At 48.9% G+C, this 13,119-nt stretch overlaps 1 protein-coding gene across 9 annotated transcripts in view; it reads right to left on the bottom strand.

The window, feature by feature from the left end:
* KCNMA1 (potassium calcium-activated channel subfamily M alpha 1) overlaps positions 1-13,119 on the bottom strand; it is a 674,818-nt gene that overhangs the window by 190,290 nt on the left and 471,409 nt on the right. For all 9 annotated transcript variants that reach the window (XM_023755062.1, XM_006090207.3, XM_006090192.3 and 6 more), the window contains exons 10-11: positions 3,938-4,048; positions 1,285-1,390 (exon numbers count right to left, since the gene is read on the bottom strand). In XM_023755062.1, coding sequence (XP_023610830.1) covers positions 1,285-1,390; positions 3,938-4,048 — 217 coding nt within the window. The remainder of the gene's footprint in view (positions 1-1,284; positions 1,391-3,937; positions 4,049-13,119) is intronic.

The raw sequence follows: 13,119 nt of genomic DNA, 5'->3' as shown, positions 1-13,119 counted from the left end.
TAAGAATTCTTATGCTGGCGGAGGCCTGCAGCCTGTCCCACTTGGCATGTTGTACTTAGCAGACCCTTCTGCATTTTGAGGGAGGGCTGGTTTCCTCCATCATATGTCACAGTGTCTCTGGTTTTCTTTAAGAGTCCAGAGAATTTACTCAAGTCCTTTTGGCTTATTCATGTTTGCCCATTACATGGTTACTGAATGGTGTGGTGACTGCAGTTAGCATTAAGATGTCAGTGGCTTCACAATTTCAATATACACTTACTGTCGTGCAATCACTGAGCATGCTTACAAAATCGGTATGCAATGAGTAGAGTGGAGAGGCCATTTTGCTGTACCCTATCCCCTTATAAGCCTCGGGTGTGCTTTCTAAGAAGATTCTACCTTAGCAGGTGCTGGAAAGAAAAATTAGCCCATTACAAAGTGGTATCAGATACCTGTATGTTTAGTTCCATACCTTAGTCTTTTGGTAGGGGAGAGAAGGAAGCTCAAAATGTTTCATGGCTTGGTAACAATTTTATTTTAGACTAGAAGCCCGGTGAACGAAATTTGTGTACTCAGGGTGGTCCCTCAGCCCGACCTGAGCCCTCTTGCAGTCCAGAAGTCCCTGGGGGATATCCTACTGACAGCTTAGGCCTGTTCCCCGCAGGGGAGCGAGCCTAAGCCACAGTAGGGCATCCTGAGTGCTGCCACCGCCACTGTGCTCACCAGCGGTGAGCCCAGCTTCTCGCTGAGTGGTGCTCCCCCTGTGGGAGTGCAATGACCACCAGGAGGCAGCTTCTGTGTTGAGCATCTGTCCCCTGGTGGTCAGTGCATGACATAGCTACCGGCCATCCCTTCGTTCAGTCGATATGCATATTAGCCTTTTATTATATAGGATTTTACCCTTAATGTTCCTTTCTGATATAAATAATAGATTTCAGAGCTACAGTGAGTCCTATTTAAGTATTCAAGATGGGAATAGCTTGATTATTATGTTGTATGGGAGACTATTGAGTCCACACAACTAGTCTGCTTCCTTTAGCAGCACTGATACTGAGGGAATTAGCAAAGGAAGTTAAATGCTCCAAGTAGTTCAAGTGTGGAATGCTCACAGGTGGTCTAGCAGGTGCCAGCAGAACCAAGCCCTGGGACCTATGCAAGGGTGATGCCAAGGTGGTGGTATCTGACTTCTTTCATTAGGGGTTGGGGGTGACTCTTAGCCATCCTGAGAGGCATGTCCCCTCACCACTGAGTCAGGTGCCCCCCTCTTAGGTGGAGGAAAAGCAGAGGTCACCCCTTCCTTCTTACCTTGACTCTCGCAAGATCATGTGGATTGAGGACTGAACCCTGATAAAATTCCACCTGAGTAAAATGTCGTTTGAATAGAGCTTCCAGCTCCAGGTTGGGGGAAATGCTGTGCAGGGAGAGAAGAAACAGCCATTAATATGACAGACGCAGGTATTGCAGCCTCCAGGCCCCCTTCTCTTGACTTCCACAGAGGGGGACCTGGGAAAGGGCTTTCTCCCTCAAAGCAGCTCCCAAGTTTGTCATAAATAAAGGCTTGCACTCAAGAGAGCTAAAACCTACCTGAACCAAACCAAATACCAAGGTAAAATAAACAGGCCCAGACTTTGACCAGGTCTGAGGCATATGGGGTGAAATGTCTTCGACTTCATTATGAATGCAATCCCTATTTTATAAATAGAGAAACTGAGGTTGTGACATCAGGGTTAGCCAAAGGTTCCCTTGGCAGTGCTGTTCCTTCCACCAAAAGCCTTTTCCCTGCTTCTCCACCCCATGGACTCCTCATCCCCCAAAATGTCACCTCTGTGCAGCCACACCCAGAGTTCATTTACTCGCAGTACTGTTCTTGATTCACAGGGGTGTACACTATTCATCATTCTTAGGACTGAGCTGTAAGGACATCTTTCCATTGGAGGACAAAGATTAAAACACCGATTGACCTATTCATTCATTCATTCATTCATTCTGGAGAGTTGAACAAACCTACTCTGTACGTGGTACTATACTAGGCACTGGGAGGTCATATTTAGTTAGAACCTACTTGGTGCAGGGATAGTGTTAATCAAAACGACTAACATCTACTAAGTGCCTAGTCTTAATAATTTTTAATGTTTTGAGCATTTACTGCATGGCAGATACCATTCTAAACACTTGCAAGTATTAACTCATTTAAACCTCAAAACAACCCTAGAGAAAGGTATGTTATTAACACAGCTTCAAGAGGTTAATTATCTGGGCCATCTACTATGATGCTGACAAGAATCGATGCTGGGGACACAGGGGAACCCTAACACTAACACAGGGGAACCCTAAGCATTAGAAGCCAACTTGATTCCGACTGAAGCCCTAGGTGAGAGAAGAGGAGCTGCCTGTGCAAATCTTTCCCATCGCCCAGATCCAGTACGATCATGCTTCATTCCTGAAGCTCCCCGGGTAATGCACGAAGCGGGGGGCACTTCCTGGTACAGATGCCCCAGGCCAGTCTGCCACCTGGTGAAACTGACTTCAGTCAGTGAAGGTAGGATCACTGTTGTGCTCTAATGTCACACATGTGCTCATCTTCAAATGTTCAGTCAACAGGAGAGCAGACCTACACACTACACTGCTCTTGAACCTTCTAAAAGGCTCAGAGAAGACGGGCCCCACAACTGGGAATGAGCAGCTAGCTCTGAACTGTTCTGTGGGTTCTGCTCCTGGGCCCATGGCCTGGCCAGTCTTTTCAGAACTTAGAGAAGTTGGTGCTGAGAAGAAAAATACTGGTGCTCAAACCTGGTGACCAGTTTGGTATGGGTGAACAAATGCCCGGAGGAGGAAGCTGCACAGAATGGGAGCTTGTAGGGAGATCAACCAGAGTGGGCTCTTGGAGCAGGACTGAGTCTTGAGTGGTCAACCCCATACCGAGCCAACACCGACATGTAAGCTTTGTCCCTCTAGCAACTTATGGCTAAGGCTGGCCCCTTGGCGGCCCATCTCTAAAAGAAGATGGAGCAACGCATGTCAACATGCTTGAGCCCCCAACTCTCCATCCCTGTGCAGATTACCTTTTACTTAAAGGGGATGAGACAAAGCTTAAAATCTCAACAATATTGAGCAGAAGTGAGATACCTTCTTTTCCTCCCCTGTAAATCAAATATAATGAGACATAATTTCTAAATTGATTATGTGACCTAATGTATTTTATATTTCACAATAGTAGCTAACATGGATTGAGCAGCTACTGCATGCCTGATTCTGCTCTGTGTACATTCATGGATTACTTCTTTTCATTCTCACAACAGCCCAAGGATATAGGTAGAAACCATGATGATCTCCCCGTCTTATGGATATGGACACTGAGGCCCATAGAGGTTCAGCAAGCAATTGGTTGACACAAGATTCAGATCAAGTATTTGGAATCCAGAGCATGTACTTTGCTCCCTCTGTTGGTTAAAGAAGGGACTGTCTGTGCGGTGACCAGCGAGCACAGGGTCTCCCATTGAAGATTTCTGGGAACCACAGTTACTGTGGCTATTAGTACCTTACATCCTGCTTCCTGTTATGTTTATGTCTTCCTTGGTCGCTATGTCACCCCTGCACTCATAAGGTATCCACCTCATACCGCTCATCATTCCACACCAGACACTGGGGACACACATGGATCACAGAGATCCAGGAGCTGAGGGGACAGTAATGACGTGTGTGACCCATGATAAACTCCTCTGTTATTTGCCAGAATGACCTTCACAGAGGCAGGTGCTGCTCTCACTGAGCTAGTGTGTTACTCCCTTTCCATTGGTTCAGGTCTTCCTCTCCAATGAGGCCAGCAGGGACTGTGTCTCATTCAACTCTGCCCTGTCCCTCAATGCCGCCCCCACACCACCACTCCTGCAGGCACTCAGGGTGCCCCCTCAGGGTGTCCTGTTGGGTGGAGGGTCTCAAACCCACAGGGGCCTCTTACTTGTGAAGAAACACGATCTCCACGTTGACATCGTCCCGGTCCTTGTGCAGGAAGTCCTTCAGGAAATTGGAGACACTCTCCAGAGTGATGTGTCCACAGACCACAATGTGCCTGAACGGGAGAGGCTGGTTAGATGAGGTGGCCCAGCGCGGCCCAGCACCCATGCCCAGCAGGACAGAGGAAGCGCAGCCGCAGGAAAGCATGGCCCCCGGGGGCTCCCTGAGCCCCGCTCCCCTCCCCAGAGGCTGCGAGGCAAAGCGGCGGTGCTGGCAGGTGTTTCTCGGCAGAAAAGGCATATGGCGTCTCACCTGATGCTGCACAAAATCCTATTAAAGCCCAACCGTTTGGCCAAGTGGTTTTATGCATTTAACAATAAGTGACATTATGCTCGCGCTTAAACGCTGCATTATCAAGTCCCTTGCAGATTCCTATCTCTCCCTTTCTGCCCACAAAGCGTCCTCCCGGGAGATTTACTGAATGAGTCTTGGTTTATGACATAGAGCTTATCAGGTAATGAGATAACAAATCTTGCTGAAACGATGATTTTGTGTGTAAGGAAGCGAACTTTTATCAGGGTGGCTAATGTGCGGCTTGACACGTTATGGGCTCTGTTGGCCATAAGCAGTAAAAAGGAAAATTTTGCATTTTTCCGCCATAACTCCTCCAACAATGGGGGCACGTAACACTTTACAGTAAGTGAGCATTACTCAGGGCTAAATGGGGACAGGATGCCTCTGGAATGGGAGATCAGCCGCAGACCTGTGTCCCCAGGCAGCTGCTTCCTTGGGGCGCCGTGGATGTCTCCGCGAGCCAAAGGAATCAGCCTCAAGATGGGGAGAAGCCAGGAAGAGGGGACGCTGGCATCATCTGCCTTGTCCCAGGGGCCTTGAACTTCTGTTTCTGGAGACGGTGGCTGGCCTTGAGGAGAGGAGCCCCTCTTCCAGAACTGTGGGAACAAGAGTCCCCCCAGCATCTCTGGGCTCCTGGACCAATCTAACTTTGACACCAGGCTATACTATGGCCACTTACAGTCTCTACAAGGTGCTCGATCGATCAGGACTAAGCACTGTGGTGCAAGAGTTAGTGCCAGGCCCCAGTGTCGGGACTGGCTGTACAGATGAAACCCGCTGGCTTAGAGTAGAGAGGCTGTCGCAAGGGATTCAGCCCAGATCCCTGTGCGCCTCGGGCCGAGGGGGACAGAGGCTGAATCCCTGGCCGGGCCGTGAGGCATGGGCACGGGACGAACAAGAAGCACAGTGATTCTGTGGGGAAATGTAAAATGGCCAGGCCCCTTGCACTCCATAACTGCTCCGTGCACACTGCAATAAGGCGGAAAGCGCATTGGCTGGAGGCGGCTCATAATAGGAGGCATGATGATCACTTATGCAATGTTCCATTAGATGCCATTACAAGAGCCTGCCCTTTCCTTGTAATTTGGTGCTTGACTAAGTATGTGAGAATAATGCAGTAAACTCATTGGTGAAAGGATAATGATGCAGAACAAAGAGTAAATCAATAATACGCGCGGTGCAGTTAATAACATCTCCATTATGGACTGTTATTGTTACGGAGCTGCACTTAGCGATCGGAGCCCAGAGGCCATCCGGGGAGGGGAGTGTCAGTGACTTCCTCAGAGGAGACGCGTGAGCAGGATCACGGTGCTCGAGCCCGGGCCTGCCGGGGTGAGGGAGGTCCCGTGACCACCCATCCAAATTCTATGCTCAAAACCCGTACAACCAACACCTTCCTAAAATACACAGCATGCCTGCGTACATGATGTGAATGAAACACTTGGATTACATGCATTTTTATCACGTCATACCTTAACATGCTTGCTGTAACACATGCGCACATATATGGACAAAACAGGCTGCACGTGAACTTGAGTGACCTCAGTAAGATTTCTGGTTGTGAACTTGCCAAGTGTGTTCAGAAAGTGACTGAGAAACAGGACCTCCCTCCCGACCTCTCCACAAATGACAGTGGGGCAACGTGGGGGCGATTCTGATACTTTCCGCCCACAAACTTCCTGATGGAGAACAAGACCAGCATGGTCCAAGGTAAGGGCCCCTCCACAGGCCCGTGAAAGGAAGCCAGATTTGATTCCCTGCTCTGCCCCCGAGGACGTGTGATCCAGGACAAGCCTCTTATCCCCTTTCAGCAGATGAGGGAACTGAGGGGTTAATACCCCAGCCAGCTCCTGCCCCAGGCACTGCAAAGCCCACAGTTCTACACCAGCATAAACCTGGTTATTGTTCAAAGCTGGACTCAAATCAACGAGAGGGCCAGAGAGATGCCTGAACATCCACCCTTCCTATCCTGCGCGCAAAGAACTGAATGAACATCTGCCAGCATCCCCGCTTCCTCTTCCAAAACCATTCGTCTCCAGGACAGCTGTATGCGAAGCGGGAGGGGAGGGGATGAGTTCACCCTCTCACCCTTGAATCAAAGGCTCAGCTCAGCCCGCTGATTTATTCAGCCTTAGGAAGAGTCAGGGTTCTCTTAGTTGAAAATGTGCTGGGTACATATAAAATATATTCCAATGCAATCAATATTATCCCTTAAGCCTTTAATTAGCTTTCACTTCTCTTAAGAAGTAAGACAAATGCTGGCAGGAGACAGAAGGAACAAAAAGGATTGACTTTTCTCATTTGGTGTTAGCTGTCCAATACCATTCTAGAGGGTTTAAAATATATATCCGTTAGCTACAGCATGCCTTCTGGGGTAGAGAGCAGTCTTTATCAAAAAGGGAGGGGGAAAAAACCTTCCTTCCACATAATTGGTATTTTTGCTCAGAAAAAGCGGGATTGATTGAAAGCAGATTGCTGCCCTGCCCGCGGAGAGGTATTAGGTGCATTATGGTGGCAACCTTGGAGGACCCATATTGTTCCAATCTGTCCCGTATCTGATGTGAAGATTGACCGCGTCCCTGTTTTGTGCCAATAATCATTTCCCTCTATTTTGTTTTCCATGCAGTGAACGCGATCAAGGAACCCACATATTGAAAATGTTTGAACGCAGTTAGGACTGATGGATGGGGAGAAGCTGCCTCGCCAGCTCAGCATGTGCATCAGGAGGCCGGCTCCCACCAGCCCGGGGCCCAGGGAGCACAGGCCCTGCGGGAGTGCCGGGGATGAATGGTGAAAGGGGCAAATTTATTTCCCAGGAGTAGTTTCAGGAGTTGACAATTCCAGGGGCAGTCGTCTTGGGAAGGATGTCATGGAGGGGAGAAGAGAGGCAGCATTTCCTGGTAGTTGAAAATGTAATTGAAATGCTCTAAGACTGAGAGCAGGGTGTGTCATCTCTGGACAAAGAGTGATGGTTGTTCACAGTACACGGTTCAGAGAACGCCCAAAAAGACCCTCATCCAAGATTATCTCTGTCAGGTCTGTGACTCCCACCAATCTACCCTGTGAGATTCATTTGGATAGCCCTGTGTTAGCTCCGACACCAAGGAACGGAAGTCTGAGGCAGGGACCAATTCTGCATCTCACAATTATGAAGTCAGAATCTCTGAGGGGCTGGAGCTAGCGCCTGATTCATGAGGTCATCTTGAGGATTTATTTAAATAGAGACAATACATGTGAAGGGCCTAGGAAAAGATCTGGCCCTGGTAAGCATTAAATGGTAAAATTCATGGGATACCTGTAAATCAGTACATAACATATAAAAAGCTCTGTGGCCCATAGAATCTCATCTAATCCTCAAACAATTCCGTGTTCCGATTATCTGCATATTTTCAGGGAACTTCTCTGAACCTCAATCTCCTTAAGTCATGTGTCTGAGATCCCACAGCAAGTAAAAGGGGCTTGCCCAGGCTGTGACCCTGTTCTCTGACCCCATTCTCGCTGAGAGGAAAGGGGTGATGTGAAAAGGGCAGAGGCTTCGGTATGGCAGCTCTGCTCGCTCCTGACGGGCTGGGATGAACCCAGAGGAGATCCTCCTGGACACACAGAGGATGGGGTGTTGGCGAGTCCTCGCTGGGCCAGGAGAGAGGCTTAGTGTGGGCCTGGAGCGGACAGAGATAAATGCCCCTAAAGCGCCACAGAGATGCAGGGTCACTGGATTCTGGCTGTACCTGGTCAGCTGGACCAGACGGCCCAAGACAGCCAAGGCTGAGAGGCACAGGAACTCTGAACCAAGTTTCAAGTTAAGCCACACAATTTGGCCACCCAGGGGCTGTGATGCAGACGTCCATTTTTAGGTGTTATAGGCTGTATCCGGCTCAGGACTTCCTCGGCCTGAGGACCCAGTGGAAGACAGAAATCTTGTGGTTCATTGACAATGGAGAGTTTACCAAGGCAGCTGCTGTGGACCCAGAGCTGGACATTTTTAAACTGCTGGCCATGGCAACCACTGACTTCTAGCAGGCCTGGCCCCCTGGTTTGTGAAGATGGCCAACCAACCTAACTCAGTCACCATTTTTCTTCTGGTGTACTTTTTGGGTTTTAGAGTTTTGTTTAGTTCGGGGAACAAATCTTTGTTGAGATAAATTAATGTTAGTAGCTAGGATTAAAAGGTCCATCTCAGATGCAGGAGGAAGCATTTGAAATGCCAAAATAGTGGCAGATGGCATCTTGTGGAGAGCAGTTACTCATGTAGTGGCTGGCCTGGGAGAGTGTCCCCAAACGCGGGCTGGATGAACCAGAGGTGATAACATTGGTGGGTCACAGAGCAAGTATGGCATCGAGGGGTGGAGGGTGACTTAATCAGAATAATGTTTGACTATTATGATCGCTATCAGGGCTCACCAGAACACTACCAGTTGCTTAGTTCATGGGCGCCTCTTCACTCAATCAGTACTGCTGTCAATAACCATCTTCACCTCCCACACATCGTCCTCCATCACTCTGCTTGGAAGTGGGTCAGGAAAGCCGGACGCCCAGTGCAGTTGGGAGCTCAGTTTCAGAGCTCAATGCCACTGTGCCTTTCAGAATGGATAGCTCAGGGCCATTGCCTTAGGGCTGGAGGCATAGAGGAGAGTAAAGAGGGGGGCCACCAGACGAAGCTTTTCAAGGCTCTGGGGGACTAGGCACCCAGAGCCACTGAGGGTGAGCTTCCCTCAATGAGAGGAAAAAATATACACACTTTTCAAAAGAGTCAGGCAGTGTTGCTGAGAGCCAGCAGCCTTTGCAAAGGGCTGTGAGCATGCTGGGCTCCCTCGCACGTTCTCACGTGTATCTTTGTGTCAGAACCGCCCTTGGCAAGTGTAGTCCAGTGCCTGCATCATTCTGGTGTGGACACTGCGGTCCAGAGACTTGGTGCCCAGTGATTGCCAGAGCAAGGGCAGGCCGGCCCTGTGGTTTGATGCCCCCTAAGCAGAGGAAGCAACTGGTGCCGCTAGAAGGAGCTGCGGTCCTGGGTGACCTGGGACCAGTAGAGCCCTCCCACAGGGTCCCAGTTCTCTGGACCCGCCTCCCTGTTCATGCCATCCGTCCATCTTGTCTAGACATCTGCAACAGCTTCCTAATTCCGTTCATGTTTACTCTCCCCACAACTCCCAACCCCACCCCCACACCCCCAAGAAAGCTAAAACGCGAGGACAGAGGCAGATCCGACTGCATCGGGCCCCACAGGACAGGGCGGTCCTACATCTCCCTTTAGCAGAGCCTCACTCGAGGAAGACGATGTAAAATGCACAGCTCTGGGCTGTTTATTTTTAAAGATACTATATCCATTTTTACTGGAACAAGTATAAAGAACTTAAAAAACCCATAGCTATCCTGTCACAATAAATCATACGGAGTAAATTGAAAATCCTATACAGCTTTTCCTGAATACAGTGTGCTCACTTTGTCAAAGAGCTAGATGAAATGTGGCATATATTGATCTCGATGTCTCTGTAAAACTATAATATTTATATCAAATACATATGCTAGAAGCTCTTGTCTTTCTGCTGAGCCTTCTAATCATGTTTCTCTGGTCCCACCTCCCCCCACGCCTCCCGCCATTGGTAGCTGCTGCCTTGATGGGAATGTATTTTAAGAAGGACTTGTCCAAGGAATTCATCAGCGTTTTATCACGTAGAAAGCAGGGTGGGGTGGCAAGAGACCCCGAAACCCACATCACAGTGGTCAGTACTCAGAGTACTGCCCTAAAGGAAGGAGGCTAAACTAGCTCCAGCCTCCACACATCCTCCTAAAGGACTGTCCCAAAGGATGTCTACGCCGGGAGGTCATCTTCTGTAAACAAAGGTAAACCCAGGTGAGGGGGCCCCTCCTTCCACCACACCCTGGGACCCAACTCAGGACCCCAAAACTGGCTGGGCTTTCAAGAATTCTATGTTGATCAATGAACTGGATGGTGGAGCCTATGTGGCTAGGCGACCGTGGGCTATAGTAAGTGTAGAAGACATTGAACAGTCAGCTGCAGCCTGTCAGAGCAGTGCCTGATCCCGCCAGCTCAGGTCTACTACCCTATTTCAAGTCTGTGAGAGAACAGCACATGTAAAAAGGACAAAATGAAACCAAAACAACTGTGAGCACGCATCACTCCAAGCCCTGTTCTAACCATGTTCTGTTTAAAACAAATGAAAACACAAACACAAACAAACAACAACCAAAACAACCCAAGTTGGCTAGGAGATGAGGTCACTTCCTAGCCAGGGCTGCATCTAGGATTTTGCTAATCACAAAGGAAGGAAATGCCTTCTCTCTCTGAGTGAGGAAGAGAATGAAGTAATCATCGGATCCAGCTGTCAACAGAGCTGTTCTGGGGAGACAGGCTGCTTGGCTGTTTCTCTAAGTGGGGCAGAAGGTTGAGCAACTACATCCCAGCATCGCAGCAAAGGCACCTCTGGAAAACACCCCAAGATCGGAGGACAGACTACTGGTCGACCCAATGGGAAACACTCGATGGCCTGACCAGATCAGACGGTGCTGCATGAAGGGGGTGCATCTTACCATAGGCAGGTGGTCAGCGCCTGAGCCAGTCCAGAGGGATCTGTGACTGCACCTCCACCGTCCCAAGTCAGACCTCCATAATTGGACCGTGCACGAAGAATGATCCCACGTCTTTGTGGCTGGCTGCCTAACGAATGTTTCAGTCCAAGTCTTAAAACTAAATTCTGGGAACCTCAATGTGGGAGACATTGGTTGCTTTTGTCTGTTCAACAGGCACCCCCCTTCTGTCAATAGCACCTCATTTTTAATGCTTTATCATTGAAAGTTTTACATATGTCTCCTTCCCCCCCCTTGACCTCTCCCCACCCGCACCCACCCCCCAGCACATGCTCCCACTCCCTATTATCTGTGTCCATTGGCCATACTCATATGCATGGATACAAGTCCTTTGGTTGATCTCTTACCCCCTGGGTAATCACCTCATTTTTAATTGGAGAATCACTCCTCCCCAACCATGTACAGTCCTGGGTCCTTTAATCAAGGTTCCCTGACCAAGCTCTGCCAATCCCTGCTTTTCAGTTTCTCATTTAATTCTCACAATAACCGAGGATGCAGATATTACCACCACTGTTTTGGTTTCTTTCTCTATTCCTTCTTTCCTTCCTTCCTTCCTCTCTCCTTCCCTCCCTCCCTCCCTCCCTTCCTCCCTTCCTTCCCAGAAGAGGAATTACACAACTCTCTTAAGCAAGCAATAATATGATGGCCGGACTCTCACAAACTGCACTTCCTTGTCTCTCACCCAGACCCCTCACTCCTCTGCATTTTATTCATCCCATTAATGCAGACTTGAAGGCCTTTGGCCATTTTTTAAATAAGCCAGTCTTCCCCTGACCTGACTCTTCCAATCCTGGCCGGCTCTCTGAGTCTACAGAGGGATCATCAGCACTCTCCTGTACTCAGATGAAAGCAAGTTTGTCTCTCTCCACTTGGTAATGCTGCTTCCGAACAGGAGGGACCAAGAGAAGAGAAGATTACCCCTTTGGGGATGAAGGTGAAATAGAGAATGAGTCCAAAAAACTGGTTCTCGCCCTGGAGAGGAGACATATAGCTTTGATTTGCAAAGTGAGCCCTCCCCCTCTCCCTAACCCCCCTAGTAAATCATGCCTCATGGCCTGAGAGCATGTGCTCTTGGACTTGACCTTCCCATAATGACAATCAAGTTGACACATCCTGGCCTTGCTCCCCAGCCACACCCAAGGGTGTTGCCCCAGGCTGCACACTCTGTTAGTCAGCCTGGCTGAGTAGACGCAACACACTTGCACGGGCCTCCGAGGCCTCCGGCATGTTACACACGAAATGACTGGGAGCTGTCCACAGCTTCCAGGGCTTCCTCACCGAGGAGGAGGGAAGGTATGGAATGGAGCAGACCTCGGGGTGGCATCAGCCGCACCCCATCCTTCCAAATCTCTCTGTACCCCTCTGTTACTGTTATCTGTAGGCTTTTGGTGCCCAAGTCACCTGCCATTACCTTTGCCCTAACTACTCCAATGGGTACATTTAACGATTGGGAATTAGCAAATGCTTTCAGGAGCATTCCTTCTAAAATGCTTGCAGCCTTCATGTTGCTTTACAATTTCATGATTTTATTGAATAAAATTGTTGCCAAAATAGCATTTCACTGGGATGATACTCCTACATAATCAAGCTTCCGTTTAGCTGTCACTGGCTTCTTGAATGATTCTGATTGCTCAATATCTCAGGTACGCTCCAGGATAGCAATAATCACACTTTCTAGCTCATCCTTTTATTTATTTATTTACTTACTTACTTATTTATTTTTAAATGTTTTTTAAAATATATTTTTATTGGTTTCAGGGAGGAAGGGAGAGATAGAAACATCAATGAGTGAGAGTCATAGATCGGCTGCCTCCTGCATGCCCCTTACTAGGGATTGAGCCACTCGGGCAAGTGCCCTGACCTGGAATCAAACCATGACCTGCCAGTTCATACGTCAATGCTCACCACTGAGCCACACTGGCTGGGCTCTAGCTCATCCTTTTAAACACAGCACATAGCAGAGTGCCAGGAACATGGCAGGGGCTCAAATACTTGTTAGTGAAGCAAATATGCTGAATGAGAGCTTTCCTAGATTTGCTCTAGATGCTAGCTGACATTGGGCTTCACGGTCAATGGCCAGTGTCAGAAACCCCTCACAGAGATGGGCATGCATGTATCTCTGAACTGCTTCTGTGTCCCCTGTTGAAAAGGCATACAGAGGGGACCTAAGGTTCCTTTACTGATGACTGCCACCCACATCTGGAGCAGCGCTGTGGTTCTGGG

This window comes from Myotis lucifugus, unplaced genomic scaffold (assembly GCF_000147115.1).
Source record: "Myotis lucifugus unplaced genomic scaffold, Myoluc2.0 scaffold_69, whole genome shotgun sequence".
NCBI lineage: Eukaryota > Metazoa > Chordata > Mammalia > Chiroptera > Vespertilionidae > Myotis > Myotis lucifugus.
Note: the sequence above shows the minus strand (reverse complement) of the source record. Positions and strands in the feature narration are given on the sequence as shown.